At 44.2% G+C, this 23,353-nt stretch overlaps 6 protein-coding genes across 6 annotated transcripts; 2 read left to right on the top strand and 4 right to left on the bottom strand.

The window, feature by feature from the left end:
* Positions 1 to 2,561: 2,561 nt before the first annotated feature.
* LOC131265257 (uncharacterized) lies at positions 2,562 to 3,309 on the bottom strand. Its single transcript, XM_058267518.1, has 3 exons — positions 2,908 to 3,309; positions 2,723 to 2,837; positions 2,562 to 2,662 (listed from the first exon to the last, which is right to left on the bottom strand). The coding sequence occupies exons 1-3, from the start codon at positions 3,307 to 3,309 to the stop codon at positions 2,562 to 2,564; spliced, it is 618 nt and encodes a 205-aa protein (XP_058123501.1).
* Positions 3,310 to 3,962: 653 nt separating this feature from the next.
* Positions 3,963 to 5,756, bottom strand: LOC131263433 (uncharacterized). Its single transcript, XM_058265634.1, has 7 exons — positions 5,744 to 5,756; positions 5,133 to 5,287; positions 4,916 to 5,062; positions 4,687 to 4,849; positions 4,486 to 4,617; positions 4,225 to 4,418; positions 3,963 to 4,139 (listed from the first exon to the last, which is right to left on the bottom strand). The coding sequence occupies exons 2-7, from the start codon at positions 5,268 to 5,270 to the stop codon at positions 3,963 to 3,965; spliced, it is 951 nt and encodes a 316-aa protein (XP_058121617.1). The 5' UTR covers positions 5,271 to 5,287; positions 5,744 to 5,756.
* Positions 5,757 to 6,516: 760 nt separating this feature from the next.
* Positions 6,517 to 9,810, bottom strand: LOC131265255 (nose resistant to fluoxetine protein 6-like). Its single transcript, XM_058267517.1, has 8 exons — positions 9,562 to 9,810; positions 9,326 to 9,469; positions 8,289 to 8,457; positions 8,126 to 8,218; positions 7,339 to 8,065; positions 7,129 to 7,279; positions 6,878 to 7,064; positions 6,517 to 6,806 (listed from the first exon to the last, which is right to left on the bottom strand). Exons 1-8 carry the CDS (start codon positions 9,808 to 9,810, stop codon positions 6,517 to 6,519), a joined length of 2,010 nt encoding a protein of 669 aa, XP_058123500.1.
* Positions 9,811 to 11,962: 2,152 nt separating this feature from the next.
* LOC131265254 (uncharacterized) lies at positions 11,963 to 14,335 on the top strand. The gene is made up of 6 exons (XM_058267516.1): positions 11,963 to 12,778; positions 12,855 to 13,199; positions 13,340 to 13,419; positions 13,482 to 13,942; positions 14,006 to 14,136; positions 14,219 to 14,335. Exons 1-6 carry the CDS (start codon positions 11,963 to 11,965, stop codon positions 14,333 to 14,335), a joined length of 1,950 nt encoding a protein of 649 aa, XP_058123499.1.
* An 829-nt stretch (positions 14,336 to 15,164) lies between these two features.
* Positions 15,165 to 17,792, top strand: LOC131265253 (uncharacterized). Its single transcript, XM_058267515.1, has 7 exons — positions 15,165 to 15,183; positions 15,266 to 15,405; positions 15,471 to 15,614; positions 15,722 to 16,510; positions 16,846 to 17,039; positions 17,196 to 17,610; positions 17,673 to 17,792. The coding sequence occupies exons 1-7, from the start codon at positions 15,165 to 15,167 to the stop codon at positions 17,790 to 17,792; spliced, it is 1,821 nt and encodes a 606-aa protein (XP_058123498.1).
* Positions 17,793 to 18,382: 590 nt separating this feature from the next.
* On the bottom strand, positions 18,383 to 22,164 carry LOC131265252 (nose resistant to fluoxetine protein 6-like). Its single transcript, XM_058267514.1, has 11 exons — positions 21,879 to 22,164; positions 21,662 to 21,804; positions 21,432 to 21,581; positions 20,657 to 20,822; positions 20,376 to 20,510; positions 20,102 to 20,298; positions 19,865 to 20,034; positions 19,439 to 19,801; positions 19,139 to 19,289; positions 18,746 to 19,078; positions 18,383 to 18,679 (listed from the first exon to the last, which is right to left on the bottom strand). The coding sequence occupies exons 1-11, from the start codon at positions 22,162 to 22,164 to the stop codon at positions 18,383 to 18,385; spliced, it is 2,391 nt and encodes a 796-aa protein (XP_058123497.1).
* Positions 22,165 to 23,353: the final 1,189 nt, after the last annotated feature.

Genomic DNA, 23,353 nt, shown 5'->3' with positions numbered 1-23,353 from the left:
GAACGCAACAGGGAAAATTCACTCAAGTGGTTAGATTTCGTTGCCAACTTCCCAGTGTGCATGATGGCAGCCTCTTTTCAATCGTTCGAGTCCAGAGAGATGTCCCTTTATGCGACACTATTTTGCGAGTCTTCATTTCACTTATTTTATGGTTGTTTTTGCATCTAATGTTACTCTTAACACTAAATTTAAAAACAAAAGCAAATTCGATGTATTTTGAAAGGTATTTATCATTTCATCAATTATCTTATCCCCACATCCTTAAAGTGCGATTTTATTCAAACTATAAGCTGGCTTCAGCGCTGCATTTCACCAAACCTACAACGTAACGATGATTTGCAAATTTCTCAAAATATGCAAATGATAGAATCAGCGCTAAAAAGGAGATGAAGTGATGTGGGATGAAAAGGAAAATGTAAAATAGAAATGTAAATTTTTGAGAAAGTGACTGTGTTCTCTTTTGTGTACTTGTCAACTAAATTATTCAGCTATTTAACTATTTAGAAGTTTCATTTTGTCCCGATTACAACATTTCAAATATAGATTTTCAACGCATTTTTGTTTTGTATCCCTTTTTGACCTACTGAATCTGTATGTGTGATGTACTTTGTATTGAGTATGGTTTTTTAAAGTTATATTTCACTAACTGATGGCGTAAAATTGTACGCTGCTATATTTCACTAACGTGTTAGCGCCACCAGTGGTGATAATGGGCTCGACAAACAGTCATTTTCTGCAACCGAAATGTAGTTCAACTTGGCCACGGTTCAAGACCGTTCACAAAGATGCACAGAAGAATGGATAACGTCGAAGATTTATTTCTGATGATCGATAATCTTCATATCGTTCAACCGACCCCGATTCGGTGAGATCACGGGGATCAGTTTTGAATTTGCACATTTGTATCAATTAACAGTTCGTATAGTCAAGGTAGAAAATGTAAAAAAAATAGCAAATGATTTTGACACAGCCAATAATGCATAAAGAAGTATTGAAAAAGGGTTGAAACAAATACTAAATGCAATGTAGTTGATTCGAATCATGTATTTCACATGAAACAATTAATTTGCTTATTTGAAAAGGACAACAAATTGAATGATCTAGAAGCTTACGACCCCACTAAGAGTCCATGATTTTCGGCACGTAGACACTTCTGAGACGTATAACAGTAATAATAGAAAAAATAACACTATAAAATCTTCCAGACTTTTGGGGCGATGAGTCGTACGCGATGATAACAAAAAACCAGTTTTCCACCAAAAGTGTGCCTTTTTATATGGGTTCGTCGCTTACTCTCCCGTTGCCGTCTTCTGTTGAGCACGCGGTGAAGTCTAACGAGTGAATGATATTCGCCGTTCGAAAAGCATTTTATTGGTATCGGTATAAAGCTAAAACCAGATTTTGTGACGTCAAACGGGAAGAATAGCGAAAGTATTGACGTTGAGCAGGCGAATTTGCACATTAATTTATATGTTTGCGAAGTCATTTTAAAAGATGGTTGAGAATGGAGGAACATTGCAATTCGTAAAACATTTCGGAAGAACTTTTAGAGAGTTGTTCCCAATGCCGTCGCACTTTTTCCGTGGGATGCATTTTCTACCAACATATGCGTGTGTGTTTACTTCCTCTTTTCATTTAAGTGAGAAGAATTGCATAACATTGCACCATGCAAATATACTTGCTGGTATTGAGGGGGAATTGGGAGAAATTTGTAGTTTTTTTTATAAAGGTAAATATTAAAAAGGTTTTATATAAATAAATAAAATAAAGTGAAAAGGCAGGTGAGAAAAGTGAAAATTTAAACAAGGCAGATTAATTATCTTAGAATCCTACCCAGAGGCTAAAACCAGTTCATGAATCGTATCGAATCGTAATGAGAACTACTGGTTCGACATAAATATGGGAAAGTTTAAAAATGTTAGTTCAAGCTAGACATTAATAAGCTTATGCTCGACTAGAATTATGACTCATGAATGATGTTTTCATCACGTTTTTGGAAAAAAAATCAAAAGCTGTGTACCAATTCGCGTAATTTGCATACCATTCGTGAAAATCATATATTTGATGTTGTACATTGAATAGCATACACGCAGGCGCAGAACACAGAAAAGACGTTTGAGACGTATATTTTTTTAGAAGCGCAATACCTTCTAAATCCCCTTGCTTATTGTGCGAACGCAAACTTGTGTTTCGGTTTGGTTTCCCATAGTACCATGTAAACTCATTGAATTAGTAGTTTTCCTCATCTGTTTAATTCTCATCCGAAGATAAACTCTGGGTTCGTCGCTTGTTTTCCCGTTAGTGTCTTTTGTAGAGCACGCAGTGAAGTGAAACCTCACAACGATGTTTATTGATGATTTCCTCTGGAGTGCATTTGATCTATGCTGGAAACTATTAAAGCTTACACTTATAAATTACGTATGTTACAGAACATATAAACAAATACAGAAACAAATTTGCAAGTTTATTGAGAAAATTGATAGCAAAAACTGGTTTAATCGAAATAAAACATAGTTAAGCTTCTCAATTGAACCACACAAAGGCGAAACACAAACTGGTGTTCAAAGGTCTGTTTTCTTAGCTTCCACCTCTGGTGCACTGGCCGGTGGTTGATCGGGTACGGTAACATCTTCCGGATCGACTTGATTAGTAGTTTTGCGCGCTAGAAAATAAAAGGCCGCATTGTAGTTTCGAGTCACAACTCCAAGGCTCCATGGCTTACCTTTAAAACCATCAAATAATAGACTCTGCAAAGCCGACGTTGGGAATTCAACGAGGAAGCACAGCAATAAGGCTACCAAACAGGATAGCACAATGGAACCGGCCACAAGCGAAAGCTGTGGATGAAAAAGAAAAAAAGTTGGTAATGTACTCCAACGAAGATTCCTTCTTGGGGGTTACACTTACCGTCAGCAGATCACTGTAATAGATCGGGCCACGTGCACTGACAAACATGTAACGCATCACCAATGTATGGCTCAAGTACGCACCGTACGCCAGTCGACCCAAAGGCTCAAAGAAACGATAGTTCAACATCCGCTGCAGCACTTTGTTGATGCGGTAAATCGACCCTAGGAATAAGATGCACGCACCGATGCCGAAGAGATTTTTCAGCACCGCAAAGTACACCGCCATCCAAATGGAGGGCTTTTCGAAATCGTTCACGTAGAACATGTACGAGGGCAGCATCGTTAGCGGTATGACGAGAAAGTTCAGATACCAAACGACGCGGAACGACCGATTGTGGGCGAGATCGATGGAGCGCCGTCGTAGCTCGATGTAGATCAGACCGGTCAGGACGCCCATCATGTAGTTACCGAAGTTCACGTGCGTCGGGATGTAGGCTTGCAGGTAGTTCCGATCGAACCACAATATATACCGCTGAGCTCTGGAAGTGGATGAGAAATGGAAAGAGATTGACATACAGGTACAAAAACTGGCGTAAAAAGTTGTCTATACATACTCCAATGTTATCACGAATGTTCCATCAAGCTTGTTAAAGTAGATGAATAAGGCCGGAAGGGTGTAAGAAACCGCGAGTACGAGCCCGAGGATGGTTGCCTTCAGGCGAGGAAATTTGACAATCGTTATCAGTACAAATACCGCCACGATGAAGATCTGGAACTCCGCACCAAGGTACCATCCCTGCTGTAAGCACTGAAGGACCCCGAAGAGAAAAGGAGAAACAGAATCAAAGACCGCAATCGCACTCCGTTTTGGATTGACTGTTACCTACCGGCTTGTCTGCATGCACATAGTTGTTGATGTAAAGCAAATTCGTCCACCAATTCCGTCGGCAGTACACGCGCTCCGTTTCCGCACCCCAGCGCCACAGTGGACCGACCTGCAGCTTCGCCAACCACGTGGCGTGGAACAGCATCACGAATGCGTACACTGGCGTCAATCTGGAAGAGGGCAGAAAGTCATCTTTCCCTGAGTTTGGCCTCTTAGAACCCATGAACTCACCTCACCCATCGGATCACGATGGCTATCACCATGTAAAGGTAGCCGACGCGTCCTTTTCGCTGCTCGGAAAAATTCAAAAACTGTATCGCCAGCAGCGTTCCGCTCATCGCCAGGAAGGTTTGCGTAATTTGGGTACCGTTCGTGAGAATCATGCTGCCGACGTCATGCATCAGCTTGCATAAGCGCAGGCGCAAAACGACAACAAAACGCTTGGTGAATGTGGTGTGCGAGACGCTTCAATTCCGTTTACGGGCTTACCTTCTCCATTTTCTCCGGGTGCGTCGTTGGGCTGACGGTCAGCAGAAGGACCGCGTGGCCAAAGATGACCAACGTCATCGTGAGGAACCGAAAGGCTTGAAAAAAGCGAAGCGTTTTGTTCATTTCGTTCGACGAGCGCGACGTGAGGCGATACCAGTTGCGCTGAAGGGAGAACGCTACCCAGACCATTTTTCCTGCAAAATGCATTGATTGGAAGCTGTTAGAATGTTGTGACTTGCGAACTGATAGGAAACTACATACGTTTACTGTCCAACGAGTGTTTGTAGTGATCCGGAATCCGTTTGTAGTTGATGGAACTGTCGTACCACGAGGATAAGATGACAAAACTGATCAGCAAGCAGAGAATGATCAGGAACGACTGATCCAGAGTATCTGTTGGAGAGGTAAAAAGATATTGATAGATTAAGGCTGCTAGTAAGCCATTTCATCGAACCCATTTACCTATGTTCATTTCCATCGACGACTTATCACAAGACTGCACCTCAGTGTACGCCATCAAACCGTACGTATCGTTCAGCTCCTTGTTGATGCAAATCTCCACCATGTCCTCGTACATGGCTCGATCGGCGGCTGAATTTTCGAAGATGGTTTCATCAAATTTGTACTGCCCAGGAAGAGACAATGTGCATGTTAGAAATCGCCTTAATTTTTAGAGCAAACGATTTCCTACCGTCCGGTTTATCGCAAACTTATCCACCAAAAGCGCATTCCTCACCGCCGGCGAAAGACTTTCGACGGTTTTTTGACATCGTTGAATGCAAACGCCTCTCTTTAAAACCGCATGGTTGAAGTTGCGTTTGTGATCGTTGGAAAATTCCTACCGTAAATAAACACAGCGGTGAGTTAAACACAAGCCTCAAACAGCATCCTTTATCATCTCGACAAACCTCAATCAACCTCCACAGTTCCGAACGGTTGTCGGGCCGTATGACAACCGTGTTTGCACAATACACGCCGGGCGGTTCCTCCGGTCCGGGAGATTGCAGGCAGTCGTCGTAATCGTCCAGCTTCCACAATTTCGGCATGCGATGGTACTGTGACACTATGGTTTTTCCATCCGTCAAACGGTGTTTGTTTTTTGTTCGTAAAACCAGAGAGATCATACGAGGCCAGAAAAAGAGAGCAATTAAAATGTGACGGCATACGTACATTAGTGTGGAACCTTGAAAGTCTGCTCAAGGTCATATCTTTGTCCCAATTCAAACCTTGTTAGAAATAGTTAGTAGTTAAAATGACTACCATGGTCAATTGTAATGGCATTACACGTTTTCTTCACATAGTTGATTCATTTAAATTCATCCCTTGTTTCTAAATTCACATCTCTATCATCAGAATAGCGCATGGATTGGATTATCTATTTTATTAATCGAAACTATATTACTAATCATAGTTAATTAGTTATGTTTTGAAAGGGGGCTTATTTTGAGCATTATTAATTTTAAAACCTTAAAAATAACGATTTGTTTATGCTCTGTCAAAGCTAATTGTTAACACTCACATTCAATAAAGTCTCCTTTGGTAAACGCAACTAAAGAACTTAGTATTCCCACTACAACCACAACATTCTTCATTTTTTTAAACTTTTCAATTCTTCACTAAACTAAAAACTCAAACTATGCTAATTATCTAGCTTGAAGAGTAATTTTTGGGAACTGTTTCGAGCTGTTTGCACTACCGCATGCTAAACCACACTGTCGGGACGATGTACCATTCAAACGGTTATATTTGCTTTGCGAAAGAGTATTTCTGTCCATTAAGAGATGACCCGCACGATATAAAACCTCGGTGACGAAGTTAAACGTTCGTTTTTGCTAGCTTTTTGTTTAATGACGCGAAATGTCCTTCCACGTGGTACGAAGCAGTACGCAAAGCAATTCAAATGCAACAGCTAGTCAACTGTTCTTGTTTCCTTTGACGCGTGGTCATTTAAATGTAAAAACTTATTCTTCAGCAAGGCATGTATCGCGGGGTCATTAAATCTAGTTAGGTTAAAGATAAACAAATAGCGTCAAACTCACATACACATTGGTGAACACGAAAGCCAAGCATCGTGGCATAGGATGTCATCAGCACGAGGAATGAAATGCCACAATTTGTTCATATAAATTATCTATTTTAATTTTCCCAGTATTTTACATTTACCTTTCCCTTTACCAAAATACTGAATTAAAATAAAATACCTCATTAACAATACAGCTGTTTCTAAACTAGCCTTATCACAACAGTGGCGAAAACCCTTCCCTGGACTAGTGGATCGAATTTTACATTGACTTAGTTATTCTTTGACTTATCAACCTGGATCGGATACGCCCTGTTGACGACTGGCTTCAGCAGCTGTATCATAGGCTGCTCGATGGCCATAAAAACTATCAGTCCACCGACGAAAGATGCCCCATTCACGAAATATATGTAGCCCAGGAACTTCGACACGCTGAGCATGGTGCCTATCCGCTCCTGCAGCAGCACGAACCGCATCACGACGTCGTGCAAGATGTAAACGCTGTAGGTGAGTTTGCCGAGCGTGACGAACGGTTTGGAACTCAGTATTGATCTCAGGAGACCTGGAACGGTGTAAAGATAGAGATTTAATATCTGAACTCTATTTCTTTCGTCCAAGCTCAAGCGTTCTTACCTTTAGGAGTGTTGATGCAGCGCAGAAAACAGAGCGCCACAAAAATGCCGATTATGTTTCGGAACAGCGCACTGTACATCGAAACCCAGACGGATGGTTTAGGAACGTCGAAATTGTACCACAAACAGCTGGAAACTATCACCATCAGTAGAACCGGAGTCACCATTTTGTCGGCCAATCGATAAACCTAAAAGTGAATAAACCACCATAAGACGTTAGGAATGATCAGGCGAGTTCAAGAGTGTTCTTACCGGTGACTTTCCGAGCTGTAGATTGTTGGTGGTCGTCTGATGGTAAAGGTATCCGGCGATGATCCCGAACAGATAGCATCCGGTGTTCGCATAGCTCGGAAGATAAAGATGCCTCAGCCATGGTTCGTACATGACCAAAAACTTTGCTTCACTGAGAGAGATTTGAATCAAAGGTGGGACAGGTTATGGAAAATTTCTTTCTAAGCATACCTCAATTTAGATGGTAGCACTGGATGCAGCTTTTGCTGGTGCGTGATATAGGCCGGTACCCAGAACGAAAGGATCACACCAGAAACGAACAAAAATCCAGCGACTCGTGGCCAACGATAGATCACCAGTAGCACCGCTAGGGCCATCAGGAACAGCTGCAGATCGGCCGCAAGGTACCAGGTGTGCATGAGACACAGCTCCCGAGGCCAAGAGAAGTTATTCACGAACAGGAGATTGGACCACCAGTTCTGCCGGCAGATGGCGTTCTCCGCCGTGAACAACCGGAAGCCGTTCTCGTTGACGTCGAAGCGACGGTTCAGGCTAACGGAGAACAGCAGGAAGTAGCCGTAGACCGGCATCAGTCGCACCAGGCGGTTCAAAAGTTTGTTGACGATGTACTTGGCATTGATTGGTGCTCGGCTGGCATCACGTAAGAAGTTCACGGTCAGCAGGTAACCACCGATCGTGAAGAAGATTTGCACCAGAAACGCGTTGCAGGATACGTAAGCCTGCAAGCCGCGGTAGCCTAGTAGATCTTCCAAGTCTTGGTAGTTCTTCGTGGGAACCACACCAGCGACCAGAAAGGTGTGCAGCACGATCACTAGGTGATTGACGACCACACGAAGCCCGTCGATGTAGAGCAAATCAAGGTGTAAGGATGACCTCTGTTCGCCCATCAGCCGGTTCCAGTTTTTCCGGATGGAAAATGCCGAGACTACAGAACTCTCTACGAAGGAATAAATGCATTAGTTGGCTTAAGTTTCAAGAAGATTTAGTTGCACATTACCTGGTCGAACGCTACAAGCATCCAACATTGTAGAGATGAGTAACGCTCCTATAAAGCCCGCGCTTACGGCGATGAACAGTATTTCCAAAAAATCTATTTAAAGATAAAAATGAAAGAACATGAACAAACAGCTCTACTCTTTTGGTCAACGCGGTTTGCTTACCGAACGATCGAGCCACTTCAATCGGACGAGGGCGGCAATACTCCAGCGCCGTATAACCGGACATATTGTACTCCACACTTAACCGTCGGTTCACGCAAATGTTCACCAGCGTCTCGTATTTGCTCTTATCGTTTTCCATCGTGGGAAACAGCTCGTTTGGAATAAGAGACTAATTTTTAAATTAGATAATTAGATTAGATTTCTACGTGGAAAGGGGTATGCGTGTGTGCATGCGTTGCGAGAATGGGTGTTACTGCCAAATACTGATCGCATTTGATGAGAAATGATAAAAACTACCGGTTAACACTAAACGCACCACGGTGGGTTAATTTGATGCTCCTACTGATGATTCGATGGCGAATAAGTTTCTACTAGTTATTATTGGCTGAACGTGTGTTTTTGAAGTTGGACATTGAGATTTGAGTATTTACAATGAAAAAATAATTTTCTAACTCTTCATTTCCTAAAAACATCCCCAAAATACTTGAATAGATCTCTGAACTAAGCCTGAAATCCTCCTTATCAAATAAACGAAATAGGAACATAGACAGAGCTTTGAACTCACTATAATAATAAATGTGTCTGTATCACACATGTGAAACTTTGTAAAACAAATGTGACACGGAATTAGTCAATAATTATTTAAAATCACAGAAAAAGAAAAAAACAAAGTCTATAAAAGAAGAAGATGAATTGTTTCTGCATCACATCAGTTTTTGTTACATGCCAAATGTAGTCCAGAAATCGTGTTTCTGAATTGAGAACGTGTAGAGTAAATTGTTATGAGTGTATCGTAAAGCTGTAACGATTGTGATTGAGATAAAACAGGTATAAAAAGCGCTTGGTACGGCTAGTGTAGTTGTAGGCTCGTGCCAACTCGAATTATGCAAACATGAGTGGTGGGAAAAAAGCACAGGAAAATCAAGTTAGCTCGAACGGAAGAAATTCTTATCTCGCACTGATGATGTGTGTTTTAGATCTTAAACTGTCGTTACATTGAGTACTTGCTTTTTTTTCCCATGTTCTCCTATACTTACGGTAAAATTGACGTTGATTTTTGAATGATACAATGCGGCCTTCTCGGATGTACTTAGGTGTCGTAGCTCTTCCTCGCAGCTGCTCAGACAGATTCCTAGATCCAGAAATTGGGCCCGGTGATTGTACACGATACGGGAGGTGCTCTAACGAAATAGGAATCGAATTCGGGCACTCAAAAAACATTCACACATTTTGTTTCGCACTTTTCGAGAACGTCATGCTTGTCACAACTTACTTCGGTGTCCGGTAGGACGTATCCATGCGGAAAGCGATCCACTCGCAGGATGGTCCGGGCGTAGCAGTACACGGAATCGTGTGCCTCGCATTGCGTCAAGTCATCGTACATAAAAATTGGTGGAAGCCGAATGAGACCCCATTGGCGACCTCCAAGACCGCGATCGGCTTGCACATTGTTAACAACAACTTGTTGCGGTCGAACCACAGATAAAATGGTTAACAACACTAGGAATACGTTCTTTTCCATCGCAAAATGCTGGAAAATCCTTCACACGCTCAGGATGTAGAGCCCCTTCCAGGGAGAACCTTTCGTTCGGAAGCGCTGATAGTGACTGATCGGCGAACATCGATCGAAGTGCGGGCGTGAGCACTGGGCTCTACCGCGCAGTGCATGCTGGCGCAACGCGCATTCTACGCTGTATTTACAATGTTAATCGCGTCAAAGGCTCGCTAGTCCACATTCTAGACGGCTTCACCTTCGCCCTGTCTCTCAAGCGTTCCACTTGTTCTAAGTTGCGTCGGGTGCGAGGCAACTCAATGCTCGCCTACGTTCCGCCCTGGGTTTCGGAGTGAGGAGTCGCTAGCCATGAGCTCGTGCAGTGGCGATTATGGTGTGCGTATGTGCAATTTACGATCAATTTCATTCTAATGCTCCACATCCTATCGGTAGCACTCGAAAGGCGCAAGGACATCCCAACGATGTTCGCTCAGCAGATCATAGGACGGCCAGGGTGTCCTCTCTTGCTCTCGCTCTACAAACTCCGACTCCGAGAAGTGCGACTTGAACTTGGTCAACCTCCCCGAGTGCACCGTTGCCTTGCCCTACCCGACCTGCGAAAAGCTTTGTATATTCGCCGAGTGTATGTCTGGTTGAGTGTCAACGCGCACAAGCAGCCGGCCGGTGCATCGTTGCATCTTGCGAATGGCGTGTGTCCCGCCCCTCATCCCTCCATCGAGAGGCCACCGCAGGGTGCAAGCCCATCAAATTAATGGTTTCTCTCGATGCAAGCGCACCGCGAGCCGCCGATCGGTCAACATTGATTAAGCGATTTTATTACAGCCAGTCTCGAAAGCGCACATGGCTTGCGGACTCAGCGTACAAAGGGAGCAATGGAGAGAAAGGGTTGTAAAATCTCCGACCGCCAGCCAGAGCTTGCCGGAGTTGTTTGTGTTTTTCGTACGCTTAACAAAACAATTGACAGCTCACGGATCCTAGGCGTTGCATTTCCAGTGTGTCCAGCGAAAAGAAAATATTACAAGCTAACGGTAGCTGGATTCAACAATTGATTAGATTCCTGCGAGACACTTCCACTAGGAATTCGAATGCCAGTAAACCTGTTTACAAAACAGGTCGATTTGTTATCGTTTTCTATGTCGTTTTCAATGATATTGGTCAAGGTACAAACTAAAATAACTTTTAAAAGATTAAGCATCAGTCCTCCGAAACATACAATACATTATTTTGTGTAACGGTTCATACTTTATCGATGAGGATGTGTTTTTTTTTAACAAGTTTAGTTTATTGCATAAAGCACAAAAAACATTCTGGAGTTGTTAACAAATTGATGATCAGATAATATTTTGGATCATACAAATACATTGTGTGAGAAGTAGTTATTAAAAAAAATATGGTATTGTTGCGTAGGGTTTTCTTATGTTTTCAAATATGAAAGATAAATGCAAATTTCGTAAAACTCATAAATGTTTAAACAGAAGATTTTTACTCATGAAAATGTTTCTTCTTCTTCTTCTTGGCGTAACGACTTCTTGGTCATGCCTGCCCTTTAAGGGCTTACGAGACTTGTTTCCCTGTTGTACGTGGATAGTCAGTCCTCTCGTACAGGGGAGGGTCCGGTCTCGGTTGGGATTCGAACCCACGCCGTCGAGGTGGTGAATGAACATGTTTAAGAGTTTCAAATAAAGGAGAAATAGCGTTGTGCTGTTGAAGGTTGATGACGCGACGGACTTAAATATGCTTGAGTTGATACATATGCTTGATTTGTGCAGATATTTCCCTTTTTTACTTAGACATTTATTGGGGCTTTATCGCCATGATAGGTGTTTTATTTAAGAAAATATAATAAAGCTTCATGTTATTTATTTATGATGAAATCTTCAAATTAAATTAAGCGACCCTATCCTATCAGTAAGATGTTATTAGGAAATATTTTTTTAATTTAAATACATCCCATGGTGAGGAAATGGCAATCTGCCCGCCGGGAATATGGTTCCTATCAAGCGCTCCACCAGCGATGACAGCCCCAGTCAAACAGGCAAACGTCACGTCCATACCGGCGGCAAAAATCGATTCTATTAAGAACTTGTAGGTCTTCCTGCGGGGCAAAAACGCCTCACGCGTACGGCAATCATGTGGTTGGTGATAACCCACGCCAGGAGTCATGCCGAACTACCGGCTGTTGCCGGCTGATAGCGAATACCAAAGCCATCAGTCTGCTCCTAGCGCCGCGATCGAAAAGATGGTCCGCCTTAGAACGTTTTTACAGCCGCTTCTACTAGCCGCACTCGTGTTTGCGCCGCTTTCCCACGGTGATGGTGACCTTCAACTGCCGGCCCTGTACGAGCTAGATGAGTGGACCGAGTGCCGGCAGCTGTACTGTATGGCCCGGGTGATCCTATCGTCGGAGGGAAAGCCCGGTTCTAGTGAAGTCTTCGACCCCATCAACGATCTTCAACACTTTCGACGGACGCTCCTTGATCGAGGTGTGTGCCTGCGGTCTGTGGACGCGGTAAGTGGACGCAGGCCCGATGGAAAGCGCCACTTTCCTGCCCAAGCATGGAACCGAACGGACCGATACATTCTGGAGCGGGAACACTTTCCACCGCATTTTCACGCCAACGAAAGCACTCAGCTGGCGGCCAGTGACGTTATCGATCGGCAGCTTGCGGCTCAACATCCGGGACTGAAAGCGTACACCGAGATTGAGTACTGCCTTGAGAAGCGCTCGGCTGCCGACTTCGAACGCGCTGTTTCCATCTCGCTGGCTTTGGTGTTAGTGGTTGGTTGTGTTACGAGCTGGCAGGCTTGTGGCTGGATTTTCCGGGAGTTGCGTTCACCGCGGACGAACGGTCCTCACAAACCGTTCCTACTGTTCGACCTGTACAAAAACTTTGCCATGGTTGGATCGGTCGTGGCACACTGCGTTCTGTTTGGGCCGTTCCTTATGCCGATGAAAAACATCGACTACTTAGAACAGGTAAGCGGGTTTCGCTCTTCGCTTATCAGCATAAAAGTGATGACCTGCCTTCAGAAGGATTGCCTCTACCCGGTAGGTTATGGCCCATCCGAACGCTAAGATGTACCGGCTACTTTGTCCCTTTCTCATGTTGGTGTTCTTCACGATGAGCTCGATGCTGCTGACGGTGAAGCTTCTGCAGGATCGCGCCGCCAGCCGGTCCCAATTGTCGCGGCCCACCACGTTCGCCGCGATCGTTGCGCATCGTCTGATAAGGCTGCAGCCACTGAATCTGCTGACGGTCGGTTTCTGCGCGTTCGCGTATGATCGGTTCATCGGTGGACCCCTCGCGCCTCGTCAGCTGATCTTCGAGCAGGGTGCGTGTCGGTCGCGATGGTGGATGAACGTGCTGTTCATTTCCAACTTCAACATGCACAAACCGGTAAATGTTACACCGCGTCAGGGAGGGGAGAGCCACATCGCCGTCGCGTCGTTTCCCCACCACCAACGGTGGAGGTCAAGGTGAAGGCCCACGCTACGTTCATTGATGAGTGTTTTGTTTTGACTGCCTCTCGTTTACAGTGCCTGCCACACTCGTGGTACATCAGCGCCGATTTTCAACTGTTTATACTGATCGCGTTACTTTTGTTTGCCGTTTTTAGGTAAGAGGATAGAATGGGCTGCTACTATTTTCCCGTTTTTATTAATTGTTTATTTTTTCAAGATGGCCGCAAAAGGCTCAACTCCTGATTTTTGGTGCTATAGTGTGCTCTTTCTTGGGCCCGTTTTTGACCATTCTCTGGTCGAACTTCAACCCGGTTGGGCCGGACAGTTTGCACGAGATGCGCTTCTTCTTGGTAGACAGTGCGTACCTTGCGCAGCTCTACACACCCTTCTACAACAACCTTTCTTGGAGTGTCGGTGGTATGGTGGCCGGTTTCGTCTACGATCGGTATCAACGCTGTGCAAGCCAAACGTCGCTTGCCACAATGCGACACCACGTAAACCTTTTCGTAGCGGTTGCTTTCCTACCGCTTGTTGCGTTTGCACGTCTTACGCTGGCGGCTTCCGAAAGCTCAGCAGGAGACGACCGCTTGTGGTTGGCCACGTGCTATGCCGCCTTCAAGCTCTCGGCAGCTGCCTTCTTCAGTGCTGGCATTTTGCGTATTTTGTTAACCGAGAGAGGTACGACATACGAGCTCCGTTCGCTTGTCCACACATCATTAATTCGTTCGTTTTCTTTGGCAGATTTTCCCGGGTCGGAGATTGTGCGCGTAGGGGCTAAGCTGTACTACTGCGTCTACCTGATCCACATGCCCGTCTTTCGGATCGTGTTTAGCAGAGCAACAAGCACGGTGGAAGTTACGCCGGAACTGTTGGTAGGTTCATGTTTTCAAAAAAAGCCACACAATTTCATAACAATCAAACGTTTTTCTCTTCTTCTGCAATCACTTTTTACAGTTTCAAATGGCAATGATAGTGTTCGGAATATCGTATGTACTTGCGATTCTATTGCACTACACCTTCGAGAAACCAGTAATGGGATACCTCAGGCGAATTCTACTGCAGCGAGTATAAGTAATATTTACTTTCAAAAAAAAACCGTACCAAACCATAAACGGGTTCATTCGTCAACTACATTAGCAGCAGTTTTGACTCATTATTGGTTTCGAGGAAGTTTATCACAAACGTTTTGTTGTATCAAATTTACACGCACTGCGGAACGGTACTCAAATGATAAATGGGAAATATCATAGATCCTGTGTGAAAATCTACCTACTGTTAACTTATTCTTATCAAAACATCGCTTGCATATCACGAGCATTTGAATTCTAAGAGTATGTGGGGATTTCTACCGCCTTAATGCGTTTACCATAAGGAAAGGGCTTCCAGGCGTAGAAGAACATTGGAAGAGGTTTTATAGTATCAGGAAAAAATCTAGAGTGATTCAGTCAATACAAGAAAAACTCATACTTTAGTTATTTTTTTCCGTTGGAATTACGATATTCTGTTTCTTTATTCGTACGACTGACGAAAATGTGACGAAAAAGTGTAATAAACACCAAATATTTTTCTTTTAAGCTTCCAAAACAGCATCGACTTTTTATTTTACACCGAGTCCGCATCGAGTACCTTCCAGATACCGAACTCAAGAGTACCTGCCCCAAGGTTAGTAGAGGATTTCGGGTACTTTACGCTAATGAATTCTAAGTCAACAGGAGATATCGTTGAAGGTCAATGGTAGGTACGCGTGGTGTACAAACGGTATGCATGCCTTGGCAGTGGGATCAATGTCTCAGATATTCCTTGGCACTTGCATCGCACGGTTGGTACTTCCCACGATGGCGTTGTGGACCGTTTTCGCCATAGTGTTCGCAGTGAGTGTGTGTCCGTTCCATTTTCGACCATGCCTAGCCCACATCGACGTGAAAGGTGATCTTGCCAAAAGTTCGATTAATTTTTCGTAGCAATTGATTTTGTTAATTCTAATGCGCACCTGTTCTGCAGATGAGTACCATCGAATGCCACCATTGTTCCACTACGAAAGTGTGACCGACTGCTTCGAGCGGTACAGCACCAGTTTGTATTGTGTTGTGAAAACGGTTGTTCAACCGAACCAATCATCGGAAATATGGCGTACGATTGAGGTGAGAGTGATAGCGAAAGTGTTTAGGACAGGGACAATCTTTTATTTAATTTCTTTTATTTGTAGAAAATATCGAAGCTTCCGTCCTACCACGAGCACTCCTTACTAGATCGAGGATTGTGTGTGGATTCATGTATCCGGTTGGTGGACGGTTTAGGTCCAGAAACAGCATCCTTCTTAGCCACTGACCCGATAACGGTCAATCCTTATGTGAGTGATTTGAAGCAATATGACGAAAAGTGATTGGTTCGAATGATACCAGCTCTGAATTTCAGCGCCTTTTATCAATTCCTTCTGAAAAAACAAGCCTCTCGCAGTATCAACAGCGATACGGTAAAGTGCTCAACATCTGTGTAAACTATCATCTCCGCGAACGGTACAACCTGACCGGTTATTCCGAACTGGAACGTTGCGTCACTGCAGAAACTTATCGCCCAGCTCTCGATGGGTACCACGTCGTCTTTCTGCTGATCATGTTGGTTCTAATCACCGTGGTGATCTACGCAACCTTCACCGACTGGTTGAACTCATCGAATTCTGCCCACAAACCCGAGGATGTTAGACGAACCGGTAGCATCTGGATGGAGTTTTCCCTTCGCCGAAGCTGGTCCCAGCTGATCGCCAAACCCCGGACCACCCTACAGCGAGATTTCGCTTTCGTGGAACTCTTCCGCCTTTTGTCGGTGTTCCTCATTATTGCGCTCCACTCGATGATGCTTTTTGCGGCGGCACCAACGGCAAACATACGGCCCATGGAGGAGTTTTTCGACCAACCGTTGATGCGCATCGCGACAAGCATCTTCCCGTTTCAGGTGCACACCTTCTTCACCATCAGCGGCGTGATGCTGGCGGTGTACTTTCTTGATCAGGCGTCTTCGGCCAAGGCACGCATCGGATGGTCGTTCTACGGGAAGGCGATCGTGGGGCGATATCTTCGGATTTTTCCCGCACTCTTCATCCTGTGGTTGTTCCAGGCGTCTTGGATGGATCGCTTGTCGGTAGGACCGGGCGATTACAGATTGGTCGAGCTGGAAAAGGACAACTGTCGGACGAATGGGTGGTTGAACTTTTTGCTACTGAACAACTACTTCCGGTATGGCAATATGGTGAGTTCAAGAACTGTCCAACTAATCACATCATACTGGCACTAAAAGGGATTGAAGGCCGGTTAGGAAATCTAAAAACTAAGAGCCATGGTGACATCGATTGTAGGGTCATATTTTTCTCTTCCAAGGATCCAGAATTCTGCGTTTATACTGTAGTTTTGACTGGAATGCTATACCCAAGGTGCATAAAATTTTGTTTGCGTTTTGGTCTAGACATTAGGGCTTAGCGAATCAAAGCCTTAAACAACTAGGAAATTTGGTGTTCAAATTCTCAACACCTAAGTCGTGCTACTTTTAAACTATTTCTGACATGTTGCTTCTTCTCTCCAATACAGTGCATACAACAGTCATGGCATTTGGCTGCAGATTTTCAATTCTTTCTCATCGGCGTCCCCTTTCTGCTGCTCATCCATCGCCATCCGAGCCTTACGAAGCCTCTTATATTTGGAGCAGTAGCGTTTTCAATCGGCGCACCCATCGTGAATCTCTACCGTTGGAAACTTCCCGGCGTCATTCTTGTCAGCTTCAAGTAGGAATACTTTAAAGAAGTTAAAGAAAAGTGTAGTTTCATGAGTTTTTTCCACCATCCATCCATCTTTCTCTTCGGTAGGCATATTCGTTTCATATTTTACGCCCATCCCGCTATGGAACACGACTACATGCTGTCTCATGCGCATACGTGCAGCTATTTCTCTGGCATATTCGCCGGAATGGCGTACCATCGCTTCCGGAATGGTGGCTTCACGGAGGCTCTCTCTGGTGGTAAAACCTTACGCATCCTTCGGTGGTTTCCGCTGGCAATGGTGCTTCTACAAGCTGCAGCTTCACCACTGTTCTACCACCTCGACTACAGTGAGCCCCTGCTGTGGAACGCCATCTTCGGGGCGCTACATCGATGCTGCTGGGGCGCAATGTGCGCCATCGGTATCCTGCACGGTGCTACGGTATGGCGAGCCCGACATGCCCGGATCCATTTCCATCCGGTGCTGCTGGTACTAAGCCGACTCTCGTTCGGAGTATTTATGGTGCAGTTGAGTATACTGCGAAGTCTAGGCCGCAATGCGTCTGGGGAAGGAATTGACTTCAGCTGGAAGATTTGCGTAAGTATATAGTCCAAATTATCCCAATGCATTACTCATGAGGCACATGCTTTCGTCAACAGCTTGTTACAATTGCGTACGCCTGGGTCGGTTGTTATGTTTCCGCACTGTTCCTTGCCTTGTTCGTGGAATTGCCTTTCGCAGCTGCTATCAAAAGAATATTCGGTAAGAACTCTATCTAATCTTATGGTTACTTTTTTCAAAACAGTGTGTTTATGGTATGTTTTTACAGGAACAAAACAACGAACCGTTAGCGTGGAAAACGGCAAAAAATTAACTTAGTTAAAAAGTGTCCTAAAATTCATACAAGATCTAAAACAAGGCTCGGGCTTTTGGACACATATACAATAGAAGCTACAAATATAGGCTTGGGACTCAAGGGATCTCTCGGATAGAAGCTTCAATTCAAAAATATGTATTTAGTAAGCGCACGAGTAAGTATGAGTTCCGTATAAATGTTTATTCAAATCAATTTATGTGTATCAGTCCAGATATTTCATCCATGTACTTTTACGGAAAGTGCCAACCATTTCGAAAATTGCAAACATAATCAATTGTTCATTGAAAATGGATAGGTAAGAGTTTTGCAACCAGCAGTTTTTCACCTCAAATAATGCAATAATAAGAAGGCTATCGTACAAGCTAATAAAATATGCGCTACTTAAATACTTTTGATTCATTTTCCATGCTTAGAATAGTGCTTAATTAAGCCGAACCTCGGATGGTATGTGCCACCGATTGTTCGTGGTTTAAGGTATCCGAAAGATGACACTTATGCACTAGAACCTGTTACCCTTCCCTCCTGATGGTACATTGTTCCCGCAGCTGCTCCGACTCCGTACTCTGTAAGATGTCCGTTTACTTGCAACCCGTTGCTCCCCAGCGTCATGGAGCGTAACTCTGGTTTCACGTTGCCTGACTTGATGAACGTTTCTGGCAATCGCTGTTCCTTGCGGTTTCCGCCGTCAAGCAAAAGTTTGAAGATGACGTCGAACGGTTTCTCCACCACGACGTACGCTACCAGCGCGATGGCGTACGACAGCACAAACGTCGTGCAGTATGTGGTGACCTGCAGCAAAAAGGGAAAATCTTCGTTTTATCCGATCATCCAGACTCAACCCAGTGGTACGCTTACGGCCAGCTGCAGATTGACACGCGTATCCTCCGCATAGTTGCCAAAGACGACCCATAGGACCGACATCTGCACGATGTAGAAGCCAAAACCGAGCTTGGCCATTGCCCGACTCAGTCCATTTCCAGCGAACCATCGACGGACGGCCGATTGGGGATCTTGAAACGCCATCAGCAGAAAGGTTGACACAAACAATGCGGCGTAGGTCACCTTGTACGCTCCGCTTACGATCGCCATCCAGATAGAGGGTTTGCTGAAGTTTATCATGTTGTACAATGGAGCTTGGAGTGCGAACACGACGGTCAGGATGCTTGTCACATTGAATACCCTTCTTACCTGTAAAGAAACACAACAGTTAGGAGTTGCCATTTTGTGTTAATACTGTGAAAGCCATACCGTCCTAGGCCCAAGTGTAAGCTCTTTGCGCGTGATCTTATGGTACAGCAACCCGGCGATCATCCCGGCAAAGTAGCTGGTGCAATGTGTCTCTGTGGCCTGGTATGTTCGGGTGAAATACTTATCATACCATAGCTGATATTCATTGCCTCTGTGAAGTAATAAGAGATTATAGGAAACTGGGGTGTCAAAGCTTTTCTACCTTTTAGAGCTTATAATAATCGAAAATAGTTTATACCAGCCATCACTAAATTCAGGTATAGCTTTTCACGGTAGGAAATTTATTCCGCACAAACTTACTTCGCAGTTATTGGCATCATACCATCGACGGCGTAAACGTACGTGTTCACCATCGGTAACAGAACCCCTAGCAAGCCAAGCAATATGGATGTCCTGAAGGTAGCTTTCGGAAATCGCCATAGGAGCGTCATCACCAGCAGACCCACGACGTACAGCTGGAAGTCAGCCGCCAGGTACCAGGTATGTATGAGGCATTGCTCCTCCTGCTGGTAGTAGTTGTTGATGAAGAGAAAATTGCTCCACCACTTCCTCCGGCATATCCGTCGAACGGTTGGTAGAATTTTGTACGCTGACGGTGTCGTCTGGAACGTGTCGTAGCGGGACACGGTGAACAGCATCAGCACCGCATAGACTGGGAGTGATCTAAAGAAAGTAAAGAACGCGCGTTGCAAAGTGGTTTATTCAAGGCAGACGAATGTACATTACCTCAGGTAGCGATTGATAAGTCCCTTCCAAAGAATGCTCACACGGAACGCTCGCTTTTCCGCGTACTGAAGGAACTGTACCGCCATCAGAAGTCCACTGATAGCGAAGAATTGATCTACCTGAGCTGGCACCATGGAGAAGAACATTTGATTCGGAAGGAGCCCCGCGTACTGGAAGAAATCCATGCAATACAGTTCTCTTGAGGTTTGCTCCAACTCAATCCAACTGGATACGTACCTGCTCCATCGCCATCGGATTCTGGGAGGTGAACATATACAATCCAATAAGCACATGTGTGAGCAGGATTAGGCTCATCGCTATGACCCGTATCTGATCGAGAAAGTCGAAATCCCGTTGGTACTGGCAGCGCATCGAGTTGTAGGTGAGCTTGGCCCAGTTTCGTCGGATCGAGAAGGCAGTGGCCAGGGTTGAAACTATGGTGAGGAAAAACAGTAGACCATCAGTATCCGGTAACTCCTCTCGAATGTCTGATAGATGGAGCATAACATACCGCGTCCTGTCAAAGGTTTGCAATAGTGATCTTCACTGTTGGAAACCCGCGCAAGCCAACTATCGTAGTACTGGGAGCAGACGGTGAGTATGAAGAGCGTTACAAGGAGCACGGTGAACAACACATCCAAGGCATCTGTACAAGAAACACAACAGAATTTGACTTTTTCTCCTTTCTCTGATTTAACCGCTCAAGAACTGTCTTCGAGTCGAGTTCCAAGGGTTTTAGCTAAACACATACAACAGAACAGCCACTTTCTATGATCATCCTCGACTACTTACCTAATGGTCTGGTAAGTGTGTCGTTTGTTTTACACTCTTCTATCCATGTGTATCCACTGAGATTGTAATTGGATCGCAGGTCATAGTTCTGGCAAATGTTGATCAATCGATCGTATTTCTGGCGATATTCTGTTGCATTCGGTAGGATCCATTCAGCGATGGCATACTGAGAAAATTACATTAACACAATTCATTATTACCTTGTTTTGTGCGTAAATACAACTCTGATCATTATCTAAGCTCTGGTATTCGTCTTAGTCGATTTAATAAAATGCACTCGGGTGCCTAACAGAAAACAACAACTGAGATGTATTTTAATGTTTTTTTTTGTTGTAAAAAATTTGACTTTCTCAGCTTCCCAGCGCACACCTATAATAGAATTTGTATTTCAACTACTCAATGAGACCCAGTTACACGAGCCTTTTTAAACAGATTAATTTGCATCACAGTCTCATAACGATCTAGTGTGTTTCTAAGTTCGCGGGTTTTTAAAATTTTGAATGGTTCTTTTCGATATGAATCTGTTGGGGGTTTTATTAAAACAGTTTGAGCAGAAATTATTGAATGTTAAAAACTTTGTAATGAAACTTATATTCGTTCGCATTATCCCAACTTATATGTCCGCAAGCGTTAACGATTTTTTGCAAATACTTTCACTTCTAGAGTCCTTGATTCATCTTGTTATTTTTAATCTAGTTCCACTTTATTAAGGGCATAAGAAAATGAAACGCCAAACTCCGTGCAAATAAATACACAAATTCAATACTTCACTTACCTTTTTCGACACATTGAACTTTGGCACGTAGTAACTTTCGGGCAACACGCCGGAATCTTCTAACTGCTTTACCAAACTGAAACATTTCTCCAGACAAATTCCTCGCGTAAGCACGTCATGATTGTACTGGAAGGTGTATCGGGAGTATTTCTGAAAATGTTCAACCAAAAAGCGAGAAACTTTGTCACATACATCACAAACAAACTGCTTTCACTTCCATATTCCTTTACTTCAATAAGTCGCCATATTTCCGACCGGCTATCCGGCTTGATCACCACCTTCGTCACGCAGAACACTCCATCCGGACGGTTGTGGAGGCAGCTCTCGAAGTTATCATACACATGCAGTGGCGGCATTAGCCAATATTCACTGGCTGTAAAGGAAAAACGGACATCACACGGTTAACGTAGGCACACGTTTGTACTAGCCACTGCCACCTTCACTCACTGTTGTAACCGAAAAGGACATCGAACGCCCCGACACCGGAAGCAAGCATCAATGCTGTGCACAGGGTGATCACTCCACCAGCAGGCCTCCATAGCGCGAACCGTGGAAAACTCATGATGCACTTCGATCGCTCCTTCACGATGGCGATCGCACGCGACTCGCCACTCGGGACGGATGCTGAAAGACTACTGAGGTTCCATTCGACATCTGCCTCCTGCGAAACCGCGGGTGTCACAATCAAGCTCGCGAAAGTAACTGGCGCAAGGAGAAGGACGCCGTCAGTCATGCCGGTTTTGCAGGCCTTTTCGCCATTCTAGTAACCGCTGGAACTGACGGTGGAGGTGGTAAGATCTTTCTATATCTCCTACAGCATCTGGAAATTACCTCCTAGTGGAAATACGCGCGAATAACAGCCATAACCAACCATAAACGATCTGGTAGAAATCTCAAGGTCTTTGTCACTTCCGAACACCTGCTAAGGATAGTGGATACCGACTGGATTAAACTCTACAAAATTTTTCTACAATAGCCAGACAAAGTCGACGTCACATTGTTGTGACGTTTAACACGCTTTGGCAGTCTTCTGTCCTAACCTCCCCGCTAACGGTTTATTGATTTTCAAATTCAAGTTCGTCATGCTTTCAGCAGGCTGTCAAATTAGTCTTCAATTTTCCTGCTCGCTCCGGCGCCGGTGCGTTTAATCCGATCAAAATTAGATCTCGCGTGAGAAGAATGTATCAAATCTCCCCCCATGGCTTACGAAACACTTACCTTTCGATTTTCTAGTGCATGAGCTGCGAACACAAATACAGATATTTTTTACCCAAATCGAAAACCTATTCCACTCATTGGCGACGTTTTTAGGATGCATCGCTAAAGATTGCCTTGAACCGGAAATGTAAGCTGTCATTCTGGTCAACTTTGGGAGAAAAAGATTATTGTTTCGTACGGTTCATGAAAGTTGCAACCGGAAGAGTTATCTTTTCTTCATAGAATTTTTCTTTAGTTTTTAATGCAAGTTGTTTTAATGATGCATTTTTAACTAACAATGGAGATAGCTCGTAATTCTGAACGTTGTTTCCGTTACAAGCCATATTTTTTTTTTAAATCTCACCCCAAACAAAACAGTTCCGTTACGGGAAATCAAGGTAACGAATCATTGAACTTCACAGCAATGCAACAGCATCCCATTTCGATTGCATTAGTTAAAATCAATGACATACATTGTAGAAGAATTGCGAACAAATTACATTTACCACACAAGGAAAATATATGGTTGCAGGTATGTATTGCACCAAATGATTGGTCTATTGCAGATGTGAAGTACATCATCTTTCGCTAATGCAACGCACAACAAATTATCGCTTCAGCATCACTTTTTTCCGATGTTGTAAAGGTTTCAAAGCGAAAATGATTTTTTGACGCAATATTCTGCTCTCATCGAACGGAGGCCTGGCTCAATCATTAGTCACGCT

This window comes from Anopheles coustani, chromosome 2 (genome assembly GCF_943734705.1).
Source record: "Anopheles coustani chromosome 2, idAnoCousDA_361_x.2, whole genome shotgun sequence".
NCBI lineage: Eukaryota > Metazoa > Arthropoda > Insecta > Diptera > Culicidae > Anopheles > Anopheles coustani.
This window is presented reverse-complemented; position numbering and strand designations above follow the sequence as displayed.

Excerpts from the sequence above, each read along its gene's own strand:
- LOC131265257 (XM_058267518.1), bottom strand. The coding sequence starts at position 3,309 with ATGATGGGCGTCCTGACCGGTCTGATCTACATCGAGCTACGACGGCGC. Across the intron at positions 2,838-2,907 it reads ATTACAGTGATCTGCTGACG|CTTTCGCTTGTGGCCGGTTC; the intron begins GTAAGTGTAACC and ends TTTCATCCACAG. Across the intron at positions 2,663-2,722 it reads ATTATTTGATGGTTTTAAAG|CGCGCAAAACTACTAATCAA; the intron begins GTAAGCCATGGA and ends TTTATTTTCTAG.
- LOC131263433 (XM_058265634.1), bottom strand. The coding sequence starts at position 5,270 with ATGCCGAAATTGTGGAAGCTGGACGATTACGACGACTGCCTGCAATCT. Across the intron at positions 4,850-4,915 it reads AGTTTGCGATAAACCGGACG|TACAAATTTGATGAAACCAT; the intron begins GTAGGAAATCGT and ends CTTCCTGGGCAG. Across the intron at positions 4,140-4,224 it reads ACCCGGAGAAAATGGAGAAG|CTGATGCATGACGTCGGCAG; the intron begins GTAAGCCCGTAA and ends CGCTTATGCAAG.
- LOC131265255 (XM_058267517.1), bottom strand. The coding sequence starts at position 9,810 with ATGGAAAAGAACGTATTCCTAGTGTTGTTAACCATTTTATCTGTGGTT. Across the intron at positions 8,219-8,288 it reads TGAAGTGGCTCGATCGTTCG|ATTTTTTGGAAATACTGTTC; the intron begins GTAAGCAAACCG and ends ATCTTTAAATAG. Across the intron at positions 8,066-8,125 it reads TGCTTGTAGCGTTCGACCAG|AGAGTTCTGTAGTCTCGGCA; the intron begins GTAATGTGCAAC and ends ATTCCTTCGTAG.
- LOC131265254 (XM_058267516.1), top strand. The coding sequence starts at position 11,963 with ATGCCGAACTACCGGCTGTTGCCGGCTGATAGCGAATACCAAAGCCAT. Across the intron at positions 13,420-13,481 it reads CTTTTGTTTGCCGTTTTTAG|ATGGCCGCAAAAGGCTCAAC; the intron begins GTAAGAGGATAG and ends TATTTTTTCAAG. Across the intron at positions 14,137-14,218 it reads AAGTTACGCCGGAACTGTTG|TTTCAAATGGCAATGATAGT; the intron begins GTAGGTTCATGT and ends CACTTTTTACAG.
- LOC131265253 (XM_058267515.1), top strand. Across the intron at positions 15,406-15,470 it reads AAATATGGCGTACGATTGAG|AAAATATCGAAGCTTCCGTC; the intron begins GTGAGAGTGATA and ends TTTTATTTGTAG. Across the intron at positions 15,615-15,721 it reads CGATAACGGTCAATCCTTAT|TATCAACAGCGATACGGTAA; the intron begins GTGAGTGATTTG and ends AGCCTCTCGCAG.
- LOC131265252 (XM_058267514.1), bottom strand. The coding sequence starts at position 22,164 with ATGACTGACGGCGTCCTTCTCCTTGCGCCAGTTACTTTCGCGAGCTTG. Across the intron at positions 20,299-20,375 it reads CAAACCTTTGACAGGACGCG|TTTCAACCCTGGCCACTGCC; the intron begins GTATGTTATGCT and ends TCCTCACCATAG. Across the intron at positions 18,680-18,745 it reads GTGTCAATCTGCAGCTGGCC|GTCACCACATACTGCACGAC; the intron begins GTAAGCGTACCA and ends TTTTTGCTGCAG.